We start from the raw sequence: 27,014 nt of genomic DNA on the forward strand, positions 1-27,014 counted from the left end.
TCAATTACATTTCTGATTTTGGTGCCTCCCTCCTCCCAGCAAACATAGTAATTGTTTCTGACCAAAGAAGACGTGCGGTGAAATGCTTCAGAAAGGTTGTACATTTCGACAACTCGCAATATCACAGCTGTTTAAACTCACGGGCTAATCAGAAAGTACTACGTTGCCCTTTCAACCAGAGAGGAGGGTGGGAGGGGGAGTGGCTCACTATCTGGCACCAATGACCTTGTTGCTAGGCGACCCATCCCCTAACTTTTTTTCATGGGGGACATGTATCCCTTTCGGCCCAATAAGCGCTTTGTAGAGGTGGGCGAACAGGCCCCACGGGTCTTCTGACCTTCTGAGGGAAACAACAGCACCATTCACGTGGCTGCTGATGGCTCTCTCCTGTTTTGTCTGGTGACAGTGAGCTCTTTCTGCCTATTTAACAGGACCTTGCTGGGCCCTGCATCACCTACCTAGCGCAGAGGCCTCTCCCCACAGAGCTGGGCGGCAGCATGTACCCATGGAGCTCGCTTCTGTCCTTGGCCCCGACAGCAGGCTAAAATGGTATGGGTTTTTTACTTAAAGTAATGAGAGATATAGGCTGTGAAATGTAAATTACTTATCACTGCATGTCACTGTGTCTTCTCCTCCTGTCCTGGCTTTGTTTCTGCAGGTAAATGCAATCTGTTGTGCTCTAAAAGTCGACCACAACGTCCAAAATGCGTTTTGTGTTTAAATTAAATTAACATCTTATCCCAGGGTAGGCATGTAAATCGCGGTTGCACTAACCCGTAGAGGTGCAGCGCTACTAGGTCCTAACAATAACTACCTATATCAGTGTGGGTCTGTAAATAAACGAAACGTTACCAGCCATATGCCACATAATTCCCGGAAAACAAGCCACACTGCTTTTCAGAGAAGATCTGTAAATGGCACAATGCCTGCATGCCTCATTAAGCTTCTAGAGTCAGGCATATTTGTATTTCTCAATGCGTTTGCAAAAAAACACTTACCAAACTGAAAGGAGCATGGTAATGTCCCTCAATCTGTAATGCCAGATCAAGAAGGTACATATTACGTTGTAGTAAGATCTGTAAATAACCAAACATCGTTTTATGCCACACAATGCTTGGAGTACAAACCCTATATTATCTTATGTAAGTAACCAAAGCACTCACCCACCTCCTTTACAGGAGTCAGGTTTTATGTCTCATAATACCATAGAACCAAACTATATATTGTTTTATAGTGCGTCTGTGAAAAACCAAAGGCACCCCACCACACTACGCACCTCATATTGTGATTCACAGGAAAAAACCTTGTTTTATCTTAGAGTGGAGTGTGTGCATCCTGAGTGGAGAACATATTTGGATGCGCTTCTAGGAGAAAGTCCCTGTTCCCTCTCAAGGTATGCCTGTAAATAGTCTGAGCATCACTAGTATTCTCTTGCCACTTAGTGGAGTTGTTTTCACGTGGAGATTTCAAAGTTTCTGGGCTGTTATTTCATACTTAAAGTGTGTGCCACACTATACTGAGTATTGTGAGATAAGCCCCTAAAGATTGCCCACTACTGACTGGTCTAAAATTCCATGAAAGTGAACAGGGCGCAAACAAAACCTATGTAAGTGAATTTACTGGAGGGCGTTCAGACCGCTGTCATCAGTTATTCCCAGCTGCTCTTTTTAATGCTGGTATTAGCCAAACCATTTTGATTTTACTACAGACGTATATATAATAATATGCCTACTTACAGGGGTTTTCCGTCATCCTGCTTCATTTGTTTTTCTGTTGTGTCATCCACATTTTTCTACAGCATACAGCAAGGGGCAGTGGGTCAGCCCACTTCACCTATTGCCTAACTACTGTGAGTGGCAGCATCCTGCTTTTAACAGGTAGCACATCCTCACACAAAGTTGCTTCCTTTGGTGCCAGGGGCTACTGTGGCAATGTATACTTTTTGAAAATGGAAAAAATGTTTTTGCTTTTAGAAATGCTATATTTTTTTATTATGGTCCTTCAACAATAATGTTTTACAAAAATCATAACAAAACAAAACATGCAGTGGCAAAGCCAAAAGGCTAGCAGCCAATACCAGACTGCTCGACTTTGTCAATGCTTGTTTATTGCAAGTCTCTCCTTTTACACCGAAACTCATGACTACCCGTGGCTTTCATGTGGGCCTTTTTAAACATTCAAACACTCAAATTTATTTCACTGCATGGGATTTAGCCCCTATGCTCGAGTTCTACTCTTTTAATTACCACTCAGTACCAAAATGTTTAGAATCAAGGTTCAGTAAGAACTTTGGGCCAGATGTAGCAAAATGCAAAATTGCAACTTGCAATTTGCGAGTCCATCCGACTCGCAAATTGCAAGTCGCAATTTGCTATGCAGTACAGTGTCTCAGACACCGACTGCGACTCGCAATGGGGTCGCAATGACCCACCTCATCAATATTTATGAGGTGGGTCGCAATTTACGGCCCCATTGCGAGTATAGGCACTCGCAAACATGGAGGCCTGCTGTAGTCAGCAGACCTCCGTGTTCGTGACTGCTTTAAATAAAGCAGTTTTTTTTTTTTAAGTGTAGCCCGTTTTCCTTAAAGGAAAACGAGCTGAACTTAAAAAAAAACCCGAAACCTTTAGTTTCGGTATTTTTTCAGGTCAGGGAGTGGTCCCTTGGACCACTCCCTGCCCTGAAAAAATATTTTTGGGTCCATTCACAAAGTGGAAGGGGTCCCATGGGGACCCCTTCCAATTTGCGAGTGGGTTACCATCCACTTGAAGTGGATGGTAACTGCGAGTCCATTTGCGACCGCGTACGCGGTCGCAAATGGAATTGCATCCCACTGCGAGTCGCAAATAGGAAGGGAACATCCCTTCCTATTTGCGAGTCGGAAATGCATTTTGCGAGTCGGAGCCGACTCGCAAAATGCATTTCTGAATAGCAAAGTGGCTGTTGCGCCTCGCAAACGGCGATTTTCGAAATTTGCGAGGCGCAAACACTTTGCTACATCTGGCCCATGATCTTGAATTTAAAGCTTTTGTTTCACCCCTTTTCCCAGATGCTGTCCCCATACTGTCAAAGATTCTCATCATTTCTTTGATCTCCCTGCATTTTTGCCTGCTGTCAAGTACCTTGTGCGCCCTTCTCTACAGAATGCACTTGCTTATCCCTATTCCTTACCACTCACCATCACTACCTCTCTAACCACCCCCTCTCATCAACGCAACATCATCTCTTCAGCACTTCTCCAGTGTTTAACTTCTAAAAGCATAAGTGCCGGTGTGTAACATTTTTTCTGGAAAGCCCACCACCAGTGCTGCTGAACATTGTGGGTACCAAATACGAATGCTGCCTAATTTTGGTTCCACCTAATGTCTATTTTAGCACACCACGAGACCCTCCCTGACTCTTTATCTCACTCTTATAGGTTTTTTCAAACCCCCCTTTCCCCCTTTGTGGCTGTCTTCCCATCTTTCTCTCCCGTAATTGTTCCCCTTTTCTGTCTTTCTCTCTCGTTCTGGGTCCAAGTCTGATGATAAAAAACAAGTCCCTGTGTCCATAAATGTGTGCTGATGGACCCCACAGATTCAGATTAAGCAGTCCTATGCATCTTCAAGAGTCAGCGACTACCTCTGAAGCAGTAGTGTGAACATAGCCCTAATTCAGATGACTGGGGATTGCTAATGTGAATTCACTGTGAACCTTGTGGCTTAAAACTAGGGGTAGGCAAAAACTTCCGATCCACTGGCGGAGTTTGCAGAGTTTTGCCCACTTCATGTTCTGCTTGGACCATGGAGTTCCATCAAAACTCCACGAACCACCATGTGGTGGGGGTTTTTCTCATGTGTGGCTCACCAAAGTTAAGTTGGTGAGTGCAAGTGAGAACTTGAGTCCCCTAGCATGATGTTTGGTCCTAGAATGCCTCCTGGTGTGATTTATCAACACGAGAAGCCCTAGCAGGCCACTGGAGTTGAGAAAGCTGCCAGTTGCATCGAGAAAGCTGCCAGTCAAGTCGTAAATCGACTCTGGCACGCTGTGTTATACCGTTCACTCTGATGTTATAGTACGAGATAAGCTCCTGGTGCTGAAAATCAGTGCAAGCGGTGTGACATACCAAAATTTCACTACTTGCGAAACTCAATGGAATCTTGCAGAATATTTAGGTAACTTTGCGGAATTCTGAGGAGTGAAACTCCCCTAAATTCTGCCCAGGTCTACTTAAGACCTCATTCAGACTGCATAGTGAAAACTCTAAAACGGGCACCCAGAATTTTACCAATATTGACAATTTAAAGCTTGGAGTAAACGTGTGTGGGGTTCGCACAGGCACTTACCACCAGCTTTTATTTTGTGATAAGTGCAAATCAAAACCGGAAATAATGTAAGCAAAACAGGTGGAAGTACTGTTTGCTTTCATTATTAATAATTATTATTAAAATTGATGTATCAATTGGGCTCAGATCTATGAAAACCAAACCATTTATGTTGTTTTGGAATTATTTTTTCGCAGTGGAATCTAATTGACCTCCAAACAATTGGAGAATGAGATTGGGGAGAGAAATGAGGGACAGGAAGAAAATGCATTACAATTCTAACTTCGTACAGTGCTTTTTCCCTTCACATTAATATATTACCTCAAACATTAACCTTTCTTACATTCACCTCCTGAATATCATATACGCTCTTGCACTTTTCCACACTTGCAGTAAAGGGAGGAAGAGCAATGCATTGGAAAATATTTACGAGAGCTGACAAAATTATAGATGTGTTTTTGTAACTGCATTACATTTCTTTATCATTCTCAGGGGAACGCCCACTAGGGTAACCTCTGTTTAGAATTACTTTTGGGTAGCAATGTGCACTAAGATGCCATGCATTAAGTATGTTATAAATTTACTATAATTACTTTTCCCACTGGCTTAAAAAAGTTGTCTGAATGCGCCACCTTGTGTGTAAGAAATGAAAAAGGGGAGAGGGAAACGAACACATCTAAGGTAAATATTAAAATAGATTATTTAATAATGAGTTGTGGAATAGTAGCTAAGTTGCTGACTTTAGCCCTGGAGAACTCATTTTGAAACCTAGCTTAGGCTCAAATGTGAATCTGTTGAAATCTCTCACTTTCAACTTCATGTCAACGTGCAATACAAGTATGTATAATTCTGTCATAACATAAGCATAAACAGCGTAAAAATGTACTATCTGAACTCCAATCACATCCTGTTGTTCAACAAATGAATTTGTTTACTCCTGCCAACATCTGCTGATTTGCTTTTCGTAGATTCTTGGACCTGTTGCACAGTTCACTGTGGATGTGCGTGTAAACGCGGAGCTCAGCCCTGCCTTTAGATCCAATGTCCCCTCCTCACAAGGGCAGGATGAAGCAAGTCGGGAGCATATCTCCGGCAAGCAAGGTGAGCTATATAGAGTATACACAGAGCACCTGGAAATTTGCAGCAGGGGAAGGCTAAATTATGCAGCATTGTTTACTAAACTGGTAAGAAAAGGCACGTTGTGCTGCATAATACAGCAGGTTTTGTGATTGAATTTCTCCATAATTTCGTCTTTTTAACACAGGTCAACACTGCCTGGGAAAATGTTTAAGCCCATTAGTACCGGTTTAACACCCAAATACAGCAATATGTAACTGAAAGGTGTCCAGTCAGCCTTTGTGAAAGGCTATCCCCCTGCGTGGCTATGCACGTAGCCATGATTTAAGGTCGAGTGCGCAAGCGCTTTGGCCTGTTGTAAGTATTGTGAGCTTTAAACCACACTTACCACACGCCCATCACTTTCATTCGTTTGTGGGCTTGCCTTTCAAAAATTTTATGTTATCATTGGTAAATGCTTTACGTTTGTCCCTCCTTAGAGCGGTTTTGGTACCGCCTTGCAGACTGCCCCTGTTACATTGCACGATTGCCGATATGTTTGACTGTGTGTGCAAACTTCTTTTTCCTTTTGTGTCTCTCCTTCGCACTCGTGCTCATGGCGCTTTGAATCGACTCGCTTATGCCAACAGTTTTACTGTCCATTTCAATTTATGTGGCAAGAAAAGTCCTGTTAGGAATTTACAAGGGTATAAGTGTTAACTTGAGCAAATGCGAGACCCATTGCTTTGCAAATGCTTGTTAGTAATTTTTGATCTGTTTGAGCCTGAATTTTTTTTTGTTAAAATCTGCAGATTATGTAGCAGATGATAGATTGTCACAAACATAGAAAATACATAATGCAGGGAACACAGCAATCATAAAATCACAAAATTCCAGTTCCCTCGGTAGAGAGTATGGGGCATTACTTCGGAAGTGGTCTAGAAAAGGCATGGTACTATTGACTGTGTGAGTGTGGCTGCAAACATATACGGGTCAACACATCATCAAGGTGATGGCACAGCGTTGACAGCATTTATCATCCAAAGCCTTCTGAGCATGTCTATCTCCCTAAACTAAGTGTGTCCAACCTGTGATCTGTGGCCCTCCTTCAGTGACCTCACCTTGTTTTATCTGTTCCAAAGTGGCACTGAATAATTTAAATAGTCATGGTATAGATACTATCAATGCAGTATTCCTCTTTCTACTCAACACTCTCTCCTATCCTCACTTCTATCCTACCTCTACCTCCCACAACCCTCCTCCCTTCCCTTCCCTTCTGCTCTCCCTCTCTCTCTCTCTTATATTAAATTATATTAAATTGACTTTAGGACTGCTACCTCCACTCGTCTCTCTGTAATCTAGGTCCACTTAATTAGTCTTGAAGAAGGACAAAATGGACCAAGTTTATTTGGGGGAGTTGGGTGGGAGCACTAGGTCAGACCCAGTACTGGCACACAGAAAAATATAGGGGAGGGCACGGGGAAACAAGAGACTCCCGAGGCATACATGGAGCCAGAAGAAAGGCAAGGTGCCATGGAGACCAAAAATGGCCCGTGGTGGCGGCGTAGTGTCAAAGAGACCAACATACAGCAGCAGGGACTGACATCATACTAATTTTCCTGTATAGCGCTTGCTACTGCAATGTTTCCCATTTGTTAGGCTGTAGAATAACAGGTGATACTATTACCCACCTAAATGTTACTCAGTAAGAAGGATGATTGGAAGACCTTTCTGCCCTGCTAGGATTTAATTATGTGACCTGCATGACGTTAGTAAGGAGTTCTTAACTCTGCGAGCCATCTAGCAGACGTCTGCTCCAGTTCCCATGCACGTCAAGTGAAACAGAAAAATCATATGATGCTGCTTTCTGTGATATCATTTAATGTGCAGCTTAGGTGTAGCATGGGCTAAATGCGAGGCAAAATATTAGTGTGCTTTGCCCCTTTTAAACCCTCCGCTTTGCAGAAAGACTTTGGACTCCTTCCCTTTAATAGGTTGCTTGAATTAGTAAAACCTCTTTCATATTCCCGTGTGAAAGCAAAGCCAAGAACAAGAGACATATAATCATGTGTAGAAACAGTACCGCTGTTTAGTTTAGTTCACCAGAGGCGCAACAATGAAATTGTAGGTTGTAAGAAGCATATACAAATAACAATGGAAAGCTATTCAAACAATAGATTCAAGTAGATAAAACATAAAAGTACAATACATTCTCAACACCACCTTCTAACTTAGAAACAGATGCATTATAAATACTGACCCTCCGCTGATGTCAGTCATCTAAATAACCGAGTGAGTGACAAACTGCGCTCTCTTTCAACTGTAGATAACACTTCAGTCTCATTTTCTAAAGAGGGCAGGAACCATGCCCCATACACAAATGTTTCCAATCTAAGCAGTTTGATGCCTTTTTCTATGTCTGTAGAAAGAAAAGTAGCAAAAGGATCCATGTAATTTGTTTAACACGATCCCAGTTTATGTCACAGTCCTTACTCAGATGGCTGACTGTTTAAGGGCGAGCGCAAAGCACTCTGTTCCTCTTCAAATCTCTCTTTAGGGGGTTTTAATCATGCCCATGTAACGTCAGTCACTTTCATTGGTTTGTGGGCTTGCCTTTTAAAATTGATCTGTTTTCAAACGTGAAAGGCATGCATACGTCATGCCTTTTCCGGTGTTTAGCCCTCCTCGAGAGCACCAGTAAACTATTGGAAACATACGAGGCTCCATGTTTTCTGTATGGTTTCTGGACTACTTTTTCTCTTTATTTCACAGTGCAATCGCGCTGTGTTTTACATAGCGTGATCGCGCTCATTATTTTTTTTCATTTAATGTGGCAAGAAAAGTTCGATTAGGAGTTTACAACGCTAGTAGCTCTAACTCAACGTAATGCAAGACCCTTTGCATTGCAAATGCTTGTTTAAAAAATGTAATTACTTTGGAAGGTGTAAATGCACTACACATTACGTATAGGAATATGGTTTTCGCAGGGCTCTAATGTAGCTCTAATGTGGTCTCTATTACGTTGTTTTGCTAGTTAGTAGAAGTAAAGGAGAGACTGGATGTTAAGAGTGAGACTTACTCCAGAGGGGCATTAGGCAGTTCCTACAAACTAACTATATCTTCAATGAATTGGATGGGGAATGGTAAGGCTTATTTTATGTAGTTAGGCCTGAACTGATATTTGTTTCAAAATTCTGGGGTTTAGGAGAGTGAAGTTAAATGTTCTCTGGAAGAAGAGGCCAGCCCCACAATGGTGCATTTTTTATGTGAGTTACAAGATATGTTGCCCATGAACTGCATGGAATATGACATGCAGGATTTCACTACTAAATATTGAGGCTAAGAATATCGAGATACAGGAATATCATAGACAAAATATTGAAGACCATAAATATCGGAAGGTAGGTGTACATAGAGAAATACATATTTGCCATCCCTAACTCCACATATTTGTACCTTGAAGAGATAGATAGATAGATAGATAGATAGATAGATAGATAGATAGATAGATAGATAGATAGATAGATAGATAGATAGATAGATAGATCGATCTGGAGTTAGGTGTAGAAAATGTATAATTAACTTACCTTTCAGTGTTTTGGATTCAGTATTTTGTCCTCAATATTTGTATACCTTGATATTCAAGTTTCAATGTTCAGGGGAAATACTGACACATAGACATTTTAAAGCACATTGTTGTCAGCAAAAGTCTGTGGACTTTCATGCTTGGGTGATCAATTTTGCTGTTGAGTTCTTGAAATAAATATGCTGTTGGACTGTTTCTTAAGTCCAAAGTCTAGGTAGCACTTGTTTGGCTAAATGATGCAGGATACAGAGCAAGATTATGATTATGAGGCTTTCTCTGAAGACAAGAAGCTTTAATTTCATAAAACCAAAGCACATGTATGTTACTGTGTTAAACTGGGTTCGTAATTGAAGAGATTGACCTCAAAGCAACAAGTAAACTGATCTATGTGTGTCAGTGGGAGAAACTGACGTGGGATTAGATGGGGTTTTGGGGCTTTTGAGAGGCACAGAGCTTAACTAAAAGTTTAACATTGTTGGTCTCTGCCATCTTCCATGCTAGCAGATACTCTGTTCTGAAGCCATTTAGGGACAGACTGCTTAAGAGCTTACATTGCTAAATTTCTCCTTTTTTAGGAACAGTTGGGTGCCATGTGAACACTACCTTACACAGTCACAAGTGTGTAGTAATTCACTAAGAGTAGGTGTTAAAAGTCATTGGCACAGAACACAACTTTTGAGAACTCCGAATGTTGGAGCTTGTCACTTGGGTCAATATTCATCTATGATTAAAAAGCCTATGTAGTGTTTTATCTGTGGGATAAAGTATCCCCTGCTGTACATTATATGTATATTAAAAGTCATTGAGGAGGTATGTGGCCTTACAGAGTAACAAGGCCAAAGGACATGTTCCTATATAGGGTCATGGAACTCCAAGATGATTTGCAGTATCCTTTCAATGTACGACGGAGGGAATTTATGAATAGATGTACTAAGAATCAATTTACAAAAAGTGTATGCAAATTGCTCACTGACTATTTAAGAATCAATTCTGATTTTCCGAACCCACTTCTGTACTAGTTGGTTGGTTGACAAAATCATCATTCAAAGTGGGTCTCAGTTCAACCTACCTCATTACTGTTCATGAAGTAGGTCGCAAATTGCGACTCAATCCTACTAGCTGCCATCACAGGCTTGGTGGCCTGCTGGGGGTAGCAGGCCACTATGCCTGGGATGTATATTAATGATAAAAACATTTGTAATGCACCCAGTTTTCTGGAAATTGTGGTTGCAAATCATTGATACATAACATTCCAAATTGCAATTTGGAAGGGATACACCGAACACGTTCCTTCCAAAGTAAGATTTTGTATGCATGTCTAAACCCAATTTGTAATTCGATAATGACTTACCAAATCAAAAAATTAGTTAAGTGCAAACGAAAATGCTATTTAGCAACTGCAGAACTTGTGATTTCACAAATTGCTGGGTTCCAACTGATAAATTGCTTCATATATCTGGTCCTTTGCTCTTTAATATACATAGCCAGCTGCTTAAATCCTTTGTACAATGCTCCTTCATCTGAAACAGATTGTGTGGTTGCAGACATGAAGGATAATGCAGGCTCTGAAGATTGAAATTAACCACACCAAAAAGCAGTTAGTAAATTGTCTAAAGCATATTTGAATCAGTTTACTCTCAATCAGAGTTTTTAAAAAAAGACTTGAGCTCAGCATGAGTAGTAAAATGCACAGATATGCTTTCTTTCACGTAGTGAACTATATTGTAAAAAATAAGCATATTTCCTCAAATCTCTCCATTATGCTGATCACTGTTAATTTCAGAAAACATATTATAAGAATGAAAAGTATTTAAAATGCAGCTGTATTTATGATCCATAATCTGACTTTCACCTTGGCTGCTGGCCCTGCCCTATTACCAAGCACTATGATGTCACAACTGAACTTTAATATGTTATTACGGTTCAGCAGCTGCGTCATGTTCTTGTGTTTGTTGTATTAGTGTGACGGATCCCCACAGAGGTGGGTCCCGTGTTCACTGTGCCAATGCAGCCAAGCTATACCTGGCTCTGTTAAATGTAATTTATTGCACTGATAGTTTAGCATATCCAAATAGCAGTGGTTGATTATCTTTCATTGCCTCATTATTTGATCAGTGTGTGTATGTAATTTAGCAGATGTATTTGGCAGTTTAAAATATCATTCACAACAGCATTAGTTTTATGGAGGTCTGTGGCGGTGTGCACTTTTTCCAGTATTTACTTAGCAGATATTTATGCTGCTTCCAGGCTATCAGGTAAAATGGCAACAGAAATTAGTTTGCCAATGTGGTGGAAGGCTCTTCCTCATGAAATAATTGCACAAAATACTTTGTTTAACACTGGTAACTTCTCAGAGTGAAGTTCACTTTATTATATTTATTTCATTTATTTTTTACACACATAATGTATTGTGTTTTGATGACTCCTAAAAATAGGAAAGGGACATAGAGTAGTCACAAAATAACATCTAGAATTAGGACTAAAGCTATTTGGTGTTGGGGGCACAAGGATGGTAACTCCAGATTTCGTAATCACCAAAAAATGCTCTAATAGATGTTAAGTACATTATTGTAACAGAATATGTGCATTTGTAATGCATTTTACCCAACTTGGTGATCACTGATGATCAATGGCTTAACTATGTATTTCCATTCAGTGGTTTTGATCTTTAATGGAAAGTGTCCTCATCATTCTTACAATGAATGGCCAAATGTCTAAGGCTGGTCAGGATCACCTGTAACCACAGACCTATGAGCTAACCTGTCCAATAAGGTTTTATTATCTTTTGAATGCCGTACCATAGAAAAATTTGACCAGGAATCCCCACACCTCCATTGGGCTTTATAGGTCCACCTGTCCAATATCCAATATGCCAGAACAAAAAATAGCCATTATAGGAGTACCCAGAATTACAGTTAAGAAGAGGATGTGAAGCAGCAATATTCAAGGGGCAGTTGATAATGTTGAGCTGTGGTGGTAGGGATGTGCATGATTTAGCACTAGTTAGAGATAGTTATGTTTATTTTTTTCTTACTTTTTGTGACAAATCTAGATTGGTCATAGCTTTGGCTGGCCACTCCTTTCCTTAGCTCAAAGATTAGATTACAACACTCCTGTGCTAGTCTTGCTGTGCACTGGTTTCAGGTTTCAATAGGGTACACTATAGGTACACTTTCCATGCCAAGAGAAACATAAATATCCAGTCCTGTCCTTGCTTTAACAATTAAATGAAATCTGGGCATTGCACCTTTTGTTCACATCAATCCAAGCAAATTGACTAAGTACCACATTGTAATGGTTTATAAACAAAAATACCTAGATCAAAGCCTGGAGCTCCCAGTGACCTAGAGTAAGCTATCCAAGCTCAAGTCCTGTGTCTTGTAAACAGCAATTTCAAAAATTGTGTCCATCTCTTCGTAACCAACAAATCGAAACATTAATTTTCGTCTTGCCCTTAAGTGCTTACATTCTTCAACTAATATATGGCTGTGCTGGCAGACTTGTCTGTCTAGCACTAATGCAGGCATCCTTGTGCCATGCTGCAAGGGTGCCTGAGTTACATGCAGGAATCTTTTTGTGCAGGAAGAAACATCTCCCTACACAAAACAATCTAAGGGGCAATTTCCTCTTTCTCTTCCTGAAACATTCTGCATCATGCATAGAAAAAGTAAGTAATGGGACGGAATACATATATTTCTACTTTTTACGCCTCTCTGTGGTAGGTACATCATTTTGGCACAATCCCAGGTTTATTACCTTAAATAAATCTGGGATTGCATCAAATTCCACCGGTGGACGCATGGGCATGCCCATGCTCCTTCCATGGAATGCCTACCACAATGAAATACAGGCACACTGTGCATCCTCATTTCTAGAACTACTTTTAAAACTCACTATGTTGGCTAATAGGGCCACAAAATGACATCATAAAAGAAATTAGATTTTCAAATCTGTTACACTTACACTTCTTTACTGTTTGTTTCATATAGCTGGTTCTAAAAATCAGTGGGCATCTCGCTGGTTAATGTAAATCAAGTTCTTATTGTTAAAACTGGATGATAAAAATGAAAGTGTTGTTTTCACAATGTTCTTTTTTATTTTAAAAAACATACTCTTCAGCAGAAGAATGTGCAACAACCAGAATCTGTTCTTTTTTAAGCAGATACCTCCAGAATATCACTTGAAAATTGCTGCACGGTGAAAAGATGCCTAGCCATAATCGGTGCCATTTGGATTCTGGCAGGAGCAGCAGTAGGACTTTGGTTTCTTGGTACAGAAAATCAATGTGACTGTGGTTCATTAATCTTTTCTGAAATGTTTTTTGACCTGGTGATATGGAATGATAAGAGAATCTGGGGGCCATATTTATACTTTTTGACGCAAAACTGCGCTAACGCAGTTTTGCGTCAAAAAAATTAGCGCCGGCTAATGCCATTCTGAAGCGCCATGCGGGCGCCGTATTTATTCAATGACGTTAGCCGGCGTTAGCCGCCGGCGCTGCCTGGTGTGCGTGAAAAAAAATGACGTACACCAGGCAGCGCCGGCGTAGGGGAATATGGAGCTTGGGCGCCAAGAATTGGGGCAAGTCAGGCTGAGGCAAATTTTTCGCCTCAACCCGATTTGCGCCATTTTTTTCGACTCCCAACCCGCATTGAAATGACTCCTGTCTTAGCAAAGACAGGAGTCATGCCCCCTTGCCCAATGGCCATGCCCAGGGGACTTCTGTCCCCTGGGCATGGTCATTGGGCATAGTGGCATGTAGGGGGGCACAAATCAGGCCCCCCTATGCCACAATTTTTTTTAAAAAAAATACTTTCCTGAACTTACCTTAATGTCCCTGGGATGGGTCCCTCCATCCTTGGGTGTCCTCCTGGGGTGGGCAAGGGTGGCAGGGGGTGTCCCTGGGGGCATGGGAGGGCACCTCTGGGCTCCTTCCGAGCCCACAGGTCCCTTAACGCCTGCCTTGTCCAGGCGCTAAAAAACAGCGCAAAAGCGGCTGGACGTCATTTTTTTTGACCCACCCACTCCGGGGCGTGAACTTTGCCCAGGAGTGTAAATACGGCGCACATGCCTCGGAGTCAATTTTTTAGACGGGAACGCCTACCTTGCATATCATTAACGCAAAGTAGGTGTCCACGCTAAAAAATGACGCAAACTCCATGGACTTTGGCGCTAGACGCGTCTAACGGCAAAGTATAAATATGGAGTTAGTTTTGCGTCGGAATTGCGTAAAAAAAAACGACGCAATTCCGGCGCAAACAGAGTATAAATATGGCCCTGAGTGTCTTACTAAATTTAAATTTACTGGAAGGTGACCGGAGGGATGCTGTAAGGTATGATATATTTGCATGTTTAGGAATATAAATTAAGGCAGGAAGAAGGGCTCACACAGCCGCATATGCATTCTTCATATATTGGTATTGTGGGTTACCTAGACGTAAAGGGTTGTTTTTCCTTCTAATTAAAAATTGTTTAGAAAAACATATTACGAAAAATATCACCCCAAATTTGAATATTTCAATTTTATTATCATATGTGTATTTTGTTTGGTTATAGGATGGTATATTTTGTTCAGCATCCTAGTCATCAGAATAGTACTATCAATGAATACTTATGTAATGAAATGAATGGCATTTTGTCATTGCACCTAAGTTGTGCCAAGTTTCATTATTATTTTGATTCTTTTTTGGAAGAGGCTGTAATATCTTCATCATTCTAGAACACACAACAGACATTCAGTCGCTATTTGTGCTTACAATTTAATCCTATTACTGCATATATGAATGATGTTCATAAAGCCTACTAGAGAGTGAGATAGTGATGCAAGAACACTCACAGCCCCTGGTTCTTTGGAGTTTGTTGTAGAAGGAGTAGCCATAGTATCCACACTCAAAAATGGATGTCTTTTTTTAGCTTGCAGAAATGTGTTTCTAACTAATCCACAATCCAAGAGAAAATGTGCCACACAACCAAGAGAAATGTCCTACAAAAAGCAGTTCTTTCAGTTTGCAAAGTTTGTTGATTTTCCCAACTCAGGGACTCATTAAAAGTTTGGCAGTTCGCAGACCTCCAAACTCACGATGCTGTTTGGACAGCTGCACTCCTGGTGGTCCGACCACCAGATTATGATCCTGGACCACAAGGAGACCACCGCTGGGATTATGGATCCTGACAGGTTGGTGGAGGTCCAAGTCATGGTCAGCCACGGCGGTGCCGAGTTCAGCACCACCGTGCTGATCACGACTTCACTTTCCACCAGCCTTTCCATGGCAATTGCACCGCCATGGAAAGGCTGGTGGAATGCTAGTACTAGGGACCACAGGGGGGCCCCTCAACTGCCCATTACCATGTCGTGGGCAGTGCAGGGGCCCCTCAACCAGTACCCTCGTAATGCGCACTGTCTGTGCGAATTCCAAGGGTGCTGTGTGCAATGGCATTGGCCTCAGTTCCCCCAAAGGAGCCAAGGCCAAAGCCGCCACACTGTTTACACCGGACTGACCCACAGAAACATTATATTTGCGATATGTCCGCCAGTCAACCCGGTGGAAACATTGTAATACGACAAAGGTGAGGCCTCTCCCTTGACAGCAGCCTCAGCCCCACCATACTGACAGTCTCAGCAGCAATGCCTCCAAGACTTTATTTAGGCCCTCAGTTCAGTGTCTCTTTCAGGAAATGTTTCACTCAGAGAAATATTTTCCTATATTCATTTTGCAAACTTCAAGCAGAAAGTGAATCTTTAGAAAACATCTTCACATAGTTACAGAGTAAAAAATATTTTGAAATCTCAGACATCCCTAACACCTTGTCTCACATGCTCAGTAACAATTTGTTTTGAGCAGGAACTCTTTAGTAATGATATTTTAAAATTATTTTTCTTCTGAATCATCTTTCCAGCCTTGATTTCAAAACTCACATTTTTTTCATTCATACTTCAACAGAACAAAGGCACATTGTATGCTTTCTTTGTGATCAGAGAACCTTAATGTTTATGATGTTACAACAGGTATGTCAAAGAAAACTGGTCCCTTTTATTGAATACTGGTTCAACTGAAGGAATTCTCTAAAATTTTGTCAGACTGGCAACCTGTACAGGGAAATATCAAAATACACTCAAATTCTTAGAAGACTACATTATTTTAATCTTGTGAAAACATATAAACTGAAATATTGCTTAACCTGGCAGGTGGAAAGGTGGTAACTTGTCATGAGGATGAATCTCCCAGTGCAATACTAAATTAATGACTTAGGTTCAATGATTATTAAATCAAAATGTAAGCACCACTTCTTTACTGGAGCAGTACCGGTTGATTCAATATTTTTCGTGCTCCTCTGTATAATAAAAACCTTTTTTGCTGTTGAGGATATATTTGAAAACATGATTTCATAATGATTTCATAATTTGTTTACAAAAAATATGTGTACTGTTTGTTTATACTGTGTAATGCATGCTTGGACTGAGGCCCTTTTCATGATGTAAAACCTGAAAAATAGGTATACTTAATATTGTATCCCAATGAATACTCAATTCAAAGAAATGTTACCATGGCATAGAGTTGAATAGAAGTAAAATAAAGATCTGTTTTCCCAATTGTTGTACAATGGTAATGTCTATCTTTTTTTTAAGTGAATTACTTCATAAGGCCACACTCTCACCAGGACTCAGTTCCCTTGCAAGATGCAGAGAAGAAGATGAGCTGCAATGACACCAACAATGAACTCAATATCCTAACATCCAAAAAAGGTTATCAGACTTTGTCTCTTCCACCTGAAAGTCTTCATTCTTTGTCTTACATCATTGCTTGAAAGATATTGTTAGGCAAGCACTTTTCAGGCCTCCAAATGTTCTTTCACTCACATTCACAATGCATGTTTCATTGTAGTGAGTGCACTATTCTTTAGATTATATATATATATATATATATATATTGAGTTTTGTTCTGCATCCAAGATTATTTACCTCACTACAATCTGGTAAACGTCTGTTTCAGGAAATTGCTGTTTTGGGTTATAACAATCTTGGAATTAAAGTGGCTTATAGTTTAATCCTAAAAATAATCCTGTACCTCCAATGCAGGCTTCCACATACCTATTGAAATAGTTTTAAAATGTTTGAACGCTACTGGTAAGTTGACTTTAGGATTTCCTTTGATAATGATGAATTTCATAATATTTATAGTATGATAAATTATGAGGTCGGAGAGGAGGTGTGGATGGTAGATATCTATGAGTCTTTTACAAATATTATTCCTAGAAACTCCTTCCTTATACATCAGGGAATAAATATTTATGAAGCATAGAATTTTTATACCAATATATAGTCTAATATGGGGAGTTTTTAATACAATTATGATATATAATTTTTTTTTTAAAATAAGATTTTAATATTTCTTCAGTGATAATATTCAGCTATTCTAAAGACTGGTGTCACAGAAGACTATTGAATTTCGGCATATGGTACAACTATCATACAGTACAGTAGTTTGAAGAAAAAGAAAATCACAGAAGAAAAGTGAAGGGAGATTAACACAGCCTTAAAATTCTCTTCAGCATATTCCACCTTGTCACAGATGATATTTGTTATTGTGTAACATTTTAACTCCTCTAGAAAAAAAGTAATAATTTTTGTAAAAACTTAAGAAAAGATGAGCAGTTTTGTGTTTCTGCAGACAATGTGGGTATCAATATACTGTGTAATGAGGAAGAAGTTGTGATGAATCAACACATGTTTACTTTTTCCTTTTAAATATTCTATGCCATTTATTCAATTTTCACGATGTAAGATTTTTATTTTTTCTGACTTGGGGCCTGGTTTAGATCTCGGTAGATGGAATTACTCTACCACAAATGTGACGGATATCCTGTCCAAGGTATTACGATCACCAAAGGATTTAATGGGATCGTAATATGGGAGACGGGATAGCCATCATGTTTGTGACAGATTATTCCCCTCCGCCAAGATCTAAATCATGCTCTAGGTCAGGGTTTACAAGGCTGTTCTGCTCAAATATGTATCTAATTGTACCCCCTGGCACCAAGTGGGACTGTAAGAGGCTGCAGGAAAGCTCTGGCTGAAACCTATAGGGTTTTTTGAAAATCATCCCGGTTTTTGGTAATTGAGAGCTCTGTTCTGCACACTATATAAATGCTAACACACCTGTTGTCTGTGCCTGTTATCAGTGCTGTTATCAGTACCAGTCACTCCCCTCAGCTTCCCACAGTTACTGGCACACATAATTTGGGAGACCAGAGGGTTTCAGAAGTTACCATACAAGGCCATACCAGACTATACCAGGCCAACACCAGGAACACGTTAACACTTCACACCAGGTACAAGTTCAGCATATGAGTGATCAAAGTTACCCCCTGGATGAAATCCAACTGCCTCAAACTGAACACGGACAATACCATAGTGGTGGACTTTGGGAAAAACACCTTGCTATGGGACCCCACCTCGAGTCCCACAGACCTTAGACTTACCCCCACGGCTTGCACACAAGAAAGAAAGTTCATAATTATCATAGACAACAAACTGGACATGACCGCCCAAGTAAACACAGATGTCTCATCCTGCTTCAACACCCTAAAAATGCCAAATAAAATCTTCAAGTGGGTACCAGCCACCAGGAAAAGAATCACTCAAGCCCTCATCACCAGCACACTAGACTATGGTAAGCCCTGAACACAGGGATAACAGACAAGCTCACAAGAAGACTGCAGACCATCCAAAATGCAGCAGCTAGACTAGTCCTCACCCCCCATGCAGAGCCCACATTACATCACACAATACATGAACATTCACACTTCAAATTCCTCCATACACCTTTAAATCACCCCCACAATACCTGAATAGCCACTTTCATTTCCACCAACTTTCCAGACACTTCCTTTCTGCTGGTCTCTCACTAGCACACACCCCACACCTGAACAAAATCAGAGCACTGGGCTACGCCTTCTCCTACTTAGCTGCTAATGCCTGGAAGAACCTCCTACAACACATCAGAGCCTTCTCCTCTTTTCATGACTTTCACAAGAAGCTGAAGACCTGGCTTTTACGAGTGAGCCCTCTAGGGCTGGCTTCACACACTGGCTACAGAGCACCTGAATACCTTCACAGGTGATTAGCACACTATAGAGACATCAATAAAATAACAGGAAATGGTAGGGAGGCAGGTAAGGAGCCCATATGGTAATAGGTTAGGACAGGAGAAAAAGAGTCTCTGCAATTAAGGGTGGCACTGGTGGGATGTATTATGGGCCACAGACTGAACACTCTTTTTGGCATAGTTACTTGGCAGTCTGTACAATAACCTCTGTCACTAAAGTGTAGTGATCTGTAGATTTCACATAAAAGCATAAGTGGAAATGATTAACCATAGTCTTTGGTTAAATGGTGAGAATAAGCTCTAATTGTGAAGATATTCTTATCTTTATGCAGCAATGTTGTTGAATTACTCTGAAAATATATGGGTGTTTTGTAAATGTCATGGTGATCCTTGCCATCATTTCATGGGATTTCTTTGAGACATCTACAAACTACCTATGGAGCTATTTAATACTGAGATAGGTGCATTTTCTTTGCTATTTTTAGCAATGAATATTTTGAGAAAGACCGTCAAAATCACCCCAATAAACATGCTTCATAAATCTAGGCTATTTCAAGCACATTGACCAAAAAGTGCTATGGAAACTGATCAGTTTGTTCTTTCTTGAGCAATTGTTTGAATGATTATCAAACAAATATGATTTATGCAATAAAAGGAGGTACGTTCAGGGAGAATTTTGTGATAACACTTCCATGATCGCTTACCAGAAATTAGTTCTGGGTCTGATTTAATGCATATAACCTCATTTTGGCTTTTATATGTGTTGTGCTTGCATTTACCAGATGGAAAGGGACATTTCACTGGACTCGTTCTAAATAAAATTGTTTCAGTATCTTTTAGAATTAACACAGAAAACTTCTTGCTGGAAGTGCACGTGGAAGACAAACGTGGGTGGCTACCAGCCTGTCATGAGAGGTGGAACTCCTCATTGGGCACTGTGATCTGCAGGCAACTTGGGAATGTCAGGTACTGGATTCTGTAATCTCCTTTGCTAGAGTGTGTTTGAATAAAAGTAATGGCTTCTATTACCATGTTTATGGTTTCATTATCAACAGTACATTATTTAAAGAAAAATGTGAGCAGAATCAAACCATACTATTCATCACTTATAACAAACAGAGATCTTTCTTTATAATTGCACGAATCTGATATTTATAGGCGTGCATTTTAAATGTCCATACAAATACCCAATATAATGTGTTTCTCTTCCAGAAAGCTTCATCAATAATAATGGATTGGGGACTTCAAAAGATTTTGTTCAAACTACCAACGATTGTGCCAATGTCACACAGAGAAAGCCAGATCCATGTTTTCCAAAAAAAGATGACTGTTGATAAAATGCTGAGTACAGTACTGGCACATGCTAAAAACAGCAGACTGTTATGTACAATGCAACCCAATCATAAGTGTGCTACAAGAAATGTATTAGGCTATGAGCAGGCACACTTACACTGACACTGTGTATCCTGGAAATATTCTGGAGAGGGTATTAAGTACTATTGCTGTAAATAAAAGCAATGTCACCAAGCAGAACAAGTTAGTAAATGTATTGGCAAGTGAATCTAAGATTGGGAAACAGAAGACAGGTATAGTAGCTTGCTGCTGTGATCCAGACAGAAGACTCACCAAAGCATTACAAACTAATTCTATTGTCGAGATCAGTGTCCACGTTTCTCAAAGCTATATAGTGCTATGTATCTCAGCAGATTTACAAAGGAACCTGGCAAGCATTTATTAAGTCACAATAGTGGTTAATAGAAAGAGGCACTAATTAGAAAAAGCACATTAAAATAATTGACATTTTAATGTGGTGGAAACTATTGTAGATATCTAAATCATAATATTCGCTAAACTGACAAAGTACAGATCGGTAAGGCATTTCTCTATTTTCCTTTCAACCTCACTGGCTATTTTGAGCAACTTTTACATTTCCAATTGGACAATTCCTTGGTACAAACTCTCTGGTGTTAATAGCTAATAGATTACACCTTTGGACGAGGGATCATTGTCTTTCCATCATCTGGAGACACTTTTGTCTCACTGGTCATTTCAGTACAAATCCTGGAGCTGAAGGGCAGCTCGCAGAGTAATCACTATCTCTGGCCCCTAGAAACTGCTATGCAAAATTTAACTTGGCTATTCTAATTCTTGTCCTATTTCTGGTAGATAGCCCTCAACGCCAAAAATCTCATATAATAACATTTTACAAGTAGCCGGGAGTGGAATTACTCTCCATATTATTATCAGTGGTCTGGTGTTTCTGCACACCAGTTGCAATGTTACCGGCCTGAAAATTAGGACAAAACAACACTTTGAGAAAGGGTGTAATTGCAGGCCAAAGCCCTTTTCCCAGGCCCTTGACTGACCTTCACTCAAGGCATAGCAAGATCCTGTAACACTCCCCCAAGGCAGGTGACAGCCTCCCTATCCTCCAAATCCCTAACCTTTCCATCCCGCTGCCCTGCACAGAAGACTTGCAATAGACAATTCAGTGGAGCATTACTTCTGGTAATTCTACGAATGCAATCATTCACCCCCCATTCCAAGGGGTTGCACTCATAATTGTGTGGTATTGGCAAGGTATTACAGCACATAACTAGTGTTTACAGGTACAGATTTATCACCCTGCATAACCTTACAACTCATAATAACCCTGCATAACGTTGCAAATCAGAATTGTGATATGTTTGCTATTTAAATACCCTTGCGGTTCAAAAAGACATTGCAAAAGGTAACCAAAACAGATAATTATTTCTCTCAGTTTCAATATTACTGAAAATGGTAGTACCACTCCTATTGTTATCATAAATACTATTGCACAAAGAAGTATATGATAACTTAGAGAAAGCTTTCCAGCAAGGAATAGTTTGTTTAATTGTAGAATTAGAAAAATAGACCTAAGACATTACACATATTAAGAGGACTATTTTTTCTTTTTTACCATTAACCCAATTTCCCTAAGTAATCTACCCTTTATACGCACATCTTAAAAATGCTGCTTGGATTGGTACATTTTTGCCAAACAACGTAAGTCATATCCTCATGCCTGTAAGTTACAGAGATAGGTTCGTTTATAAAGTGCATTTCCAAAATGTGTTGTATTTGTTAGCAGTGGCGGTCGGTAATTTTAGGAGGGAGGGCAGCACACTCACACTCATTCATTCACACACGCACGCACATCCATTCACAACACTCATCAACATTCAAACATACATGCACGCACCAAACATTCATTTAAAACATGCACACACACACACACACACACCAACACACTTACCTTCACACACACTTACCTTCAGCCTCGGAGGTCCCTGGAGGGTTGGGGCTGCTGCCTTCCCTCATTGGCTGGCCTTAGGTCAGCCAATGAGGGAAGGCAGCAGTCCTGACTTCATCACAGAGTGGGATTGGGTCAGTAAGACTGCTGATCCCACACCACTCTGTGACAAGATGTCACTGATTGACACTCGACCTGGCTGAAGCGCCCAGGTCGAACTCAATGGGTGACGCTTCCCTTCGTCACCGAGGGGAAGGGCCTCAAGGCACCTTTGCTGAGCTGAGGAGGTCACGCCCATAGGAGCTGTGACCTCTTCAGCCCAGCAAAGTTAAGCTCCGACGGCCAGGAGTCTGCGCAAATCGCATATGTCTCGCTCCTGGCTGCCTGATCTGAACATGAAGAGTGTCTGTCAGACTGACATTTGCTCAGCCTGACAGCCACTCTTCATGAAGGGCAAAAGGTGGGGGGGCATGGCCCCTCCGCCCTAAAGGACGGGCTGCGGCTGTTTGTTAGGTCTGTGCCATGATACCGTGGTTTTGGATATCTTGTCAAGAAAATATGAGTGTTTATTGCATGTTACCATTGTGCATATTATGTACTTGCAGAACGCATACATCAATAGAGAGTTCATTCCGCATAGGCACATTAGGACTAAAGACACTCAGGCCCTGATTTATACTTTTTTTGTGCCGCATTAACGTCATGTTTTGACGGAAAAGCAGCATAAACTTACAAAATACAATATTTTGTAAGTTTCCGCTGCTTGTGGGCAAAACATGACGCTAATGCGGCGCAAAAAAAAGTATAAATCAGGGCCTCAGTGACTCACAAAAGTGGTACTAGTTTTTTTCTGTTATGCATCACGCATACTTCATACGTGGGTACACTACAAATTTTTCCAGGATTAAGTCTCCTTTAAGCAAGGATATAGTTTTGACAATGTGATCCTAAACGTTGATATCTGAAAATGACTTCAATGCCTAACATCTTTCCACAGTGCTTTGTACCCCTATATCTAGTACTGCCGATCTCCTTAAAATATTGACATTGTGTCTTTCCTGTAGAATGAGCTATGTAGTGATTTTGTATTTTGTTTAGATGTACACTGCACTCCTATGCTGCTATATGCACTCATCCTTGGCAGCTAAGGGAAATAAAACAATTTACCCAGACTCAGACAATTATTTCAAATGAAGGGGCATAGAGTAGAAGTCCTCTCTTTTGGTACCTCCTTTTGTGTTCGGCTAGAGCTTAATATTTATGGTACGGCTTATTTTTCTAGGTTCTGAGACAGTTGAGATGTTCACTGTTGTTTGAGTTTCGTTGATGATATTTCCACCCTCACTGCAGCAGATAAGCCTTTCACTTAAACAGTGGTTTAAATTCTGGCATGTTCTCATTTGTCCTCCAAGGTGGTGGAGGTTTCTAAAATAAAGTGTCTGTTTCAGGGCCAGACTGTCCGTAGCGGGCATCAGGCGTTTTCCCGGTGGGCTGGAAGGGTGGGGGCCGGTTATGTGACTGGGGTGGTTTTGCAGCAGTGCGGCGGACTCAGCCCCCAAAACAACAAGCTTGCGCTTGCACACCCCCATGACGTCTTAAAACTGTGTGCAGTACCTTTGCACGCACAGTTGTAAGACCTCACTGTGCGTGCAAAGGTATACCCAGGGGGCCTGGTCGGAAAAAGTTGCCAGGGATGCTTAGGGTTCCTAATCCGTCCGTGGTCTATCTTCTTCATTGACGTGACCTTTGGGGTGAGAAATCACATGCAAGTCATCGAGAAATACCATTATTGCTGTTGGAGTTTCGAACAGTATGTGTGGGTAATGAAAATGCACCCAAAACCGCTTAGAGTTTGAACCATGTACATACTTAACTTTCTTTGAAGCTCTTTTACCCTTTCCATGGTGTTCTTAACAGAGAATCTATAGCAGGTAAATCATTCTAGGTTGAATGGTTGGTGTGCCACCATTTCTAATTAATTTACTGTCACACCCTGGGGGACTGGATGGAGGGGCCAATGGAGTTAATGGCATCAGGATAGCTGCTGATTGCAGAACTTTAGCCATTATGACACCCAGAACATATAATGGTATATTTGGTGGTTTTGATTTGTGGCAGATTTACCATTACTACCATCATCTGAGCACGTCCCCAAAACCTCTATAATTTTAGTGACAACAGATGTATTTTAGTTGACCAATTTGTGACGTTATTAATGAGATCTTGCAAGGAGGGCAAGACATCCTTATTATTTGGATTTTGTTTAACTCGGCTTAGATTTAACCAGCCTGATGTGCCGTTTTTTTCTTTCTTTATTTGATTTGTACAACAGAAGTGCACAATATATTGGTATAAAGTCACTCTGTGGCAATGTGAATATTAAATACAATATTAAATAAAACATATTGGGGGTGATTCTGACCGCGGCGGACGGCGGTCGCCGCCCGCCAAGCGGTTCCCGCCGAAAGACCACTCAGCGGTCAAAAGACCGCGGCGGTCATTCTGGCTTTCCCACTGGGCTGGCGGGCGACCGCCGAAAGTCCGCCCGCCATCCCAGCGGGAAACACCCTTCCCACGAGGAAGCCGGCTCAGAATGGAGCCGGCGGAGTGGGAAGGTGCGACGGGTGCAGTTGCACCCGTCGCGAATTTCAGTGTCTGCAAACACTGAAATTCTTTGTGGGGCCCTCTTTCGGGGGCCCCTGCAGTGCCCATGCCATTGGCATGGGCACTGCAGGGGCCCCCAGGGGCCCCACGACACCCCATACCGCCATCCTGTTCCTGGCAGGTGAACCGCCAGGAACAGGATGGCGGTATGGGCTGTCAGAATCCCCATGGCGGCGCAGCAAGCTGCGCCGCCACGGCGGATTCCCATGAGCAGCGGAAAGTCGGCGGTACACCGCCGGCTTTCCGCTTCTGGCCGCGGCTGTACCGCCGCGGTCAGAATGCCCGGCGGAGCACCGCCAGCCTGTTGGCGGTGCTACCGCCGACCTCCGCCATGGCGGTAATTACCACCAGGGTCAGAATGACCCCCATTATGTTTTACCCAGTGACACTTAATTTTAAATATAGTAGATTTGTGTAATGTGTTCCTTCACAAAATGGGCTAACTCCCTCTGTCCTGTTCTTTTCACTGCGTAGGGTCACAGACCACAAAGGCGTGAACCTGACAGACATAAAACTGAATGATAGCCAAGAATTTGTACAGATTGTACCCAATCAGAACACTGGTCTTGAACACATGTGGCAGATCAGGTAAGTTACACTGTCCAGTATTGTGTGTGGGCTGCAGGGAGGTGAAAAATTATAATTCCTCTGTGAGTAAAGTTGTAAAGTTTATCTCATTTGAAAAATTTCCCCAATGTTCATGGAAAAACATGCACTAGAGATTTTTTCAAAACTTGTACCACAAAACTGTAGCTGGCACTTAGGGCCCAATTTAGAGTTTGGCGGATGGGGTTACTCCATCACAAATGTGACAGATATCCCGTCCACTGTATTAAGATGCCATTATATCCTATGGACATCATAATACGGTGGACGGGATAGCCGTCACGTTTGTGACAGAGGGTGGCACGGCCGAGCAGGCAGGGCAGGGAAGATAGACGCTCGACTCTGAAGCTCTGGCCGAACAGGCCCAGTTTTTACCAAAATAATGGACCCACAACATCTTCTTGGTGAGATCTGCACTGGCTACTGTGAGTGGCATGCTGCTGCTGGAAGGATCCCCGTTTGGTGGCTGCCTCACGCTTCCCAGTGCGCTACTGCACTGCTGGGGAGAAGCAGCCTGGCCCACCTTGGAGGCCCTGCGGCAACAGGGGCCGAGGGTGAGGCAGAGGTCTGAGGCTGGGCTGCTGGCAATCATCCGGTCTGCCTGCCGCCATCTCCTGTCAACCTCCTGGAGGCCCATGGACTGACTGTGGCACATCACGGTGCTGGGATGCGCCCCTTCCAGCCATCTCTCACTGCGGCTTGTCTACCAGGCTTGCAAGTGAAGGGGCTGTGTGCAGGCTGGGATCTGCTGCCTCCGTAGTGAATGCAGCCTCTGATGCTGCTATTCCTGTGCAATTGCTGTGGTGATTGGCGCTTTTGCACCACCACCGGCCCTTTGATGGCTCCGCCGTAGATGACTGCCTTACTCCTCAGTTGTGGGAAGGGCCCTGCTCCACTTCTATTGTTGCCTGACGCCATCTGAGCCTCTTACCCACCTATTTCTCCACTTCACAAGAGGCCTAAATACACTTGGGAGGCCTTCGCTTTCATGACCTGGGCCCACGCTGTTCCAGTCCCATGTGTTGCTACCTCTAAGCCAGCCAACTACACCCTGTCAGCGATCCAGGGCCCAGCCTATTGGCACTTGTCTGTCTTGCGGCGCGATACCACGTGAGGACTGCTCTGAGCAAATGCCACAACTTTGGCCTTTATTTGCATCATCACTTGCTGCTGCATGCCCTCTTCACAGTCACCTCCACCCCTTGCTGGTGCGTGAGCCACTCTCCATGCTGACACACCACTGGCTGGTACTCCCCTAGCAAGTCCAGGACATGGACATTGTCTAGCCATGGTCTGCGGTGACAATCAACAGTGCAAACTCCTGTTTGTGACAACCAAAGTATTGGAAACACCGGTCAATGCACCCGCAATGAAATCAGGGACCATTGCAGCCACTGAATGCACCCAACTCACCGAAA

General features: G+C 41.9%; 1 protein-coding gene across 1 annotated transcript in view; it reads left to right on the forward strand.

Moving 5' to 3' along the window:
* The first annotated feature begins 390 nt into the window (after positions 1-390).
* Positions 391-27,014, forward strand: part of TMPRSS5 (transmembrane serine protease 5) — a 280,905-nt gene continuing 254,281 nt past the window's right edge. Inside the window, exons 1-6 of the mRNA XM_069224378.1 lie at positions 391-549; positions 5,273-5,405; positions 13,109-13,216; positions 16,574-16,690; positions 19,883-20,018; positions 25,465-25,578. Coding sequence (XP_069080479.1) covers positions 547-549; positions 5,273-5,405; positions 13,109-13,216; positions 16,574-16,690; positions 19,883-20,018; positions 25,465-25,578 — 611 coding nt within the window. The 5' untranslated portion in view covers positions 391-546. The remainder of the gene's footprint in view (positions 550-5,272; positions 5,406-13,108; positions 13,217-16,573; positions 16,691-19,882; positions 20,019-25,464; positions 25,579-27,014) is intronic.

Source organism: Pleurodeles waltl, chromosome 3_1 (genome assembly GCF_031143425.1).
Source record: "Pleurodeles waltl isolate 20211129_DDA chromosome 3_1, aPleWal1.hap1.20221129, whole genome shotgun sequence".
Classification (NCBI taxonomy): Eukaryota; Metazoa; Chordata; class Amphibia; order Caudata; family Salamandridae; genus Pleurodeles; species Pleurodeles waltl.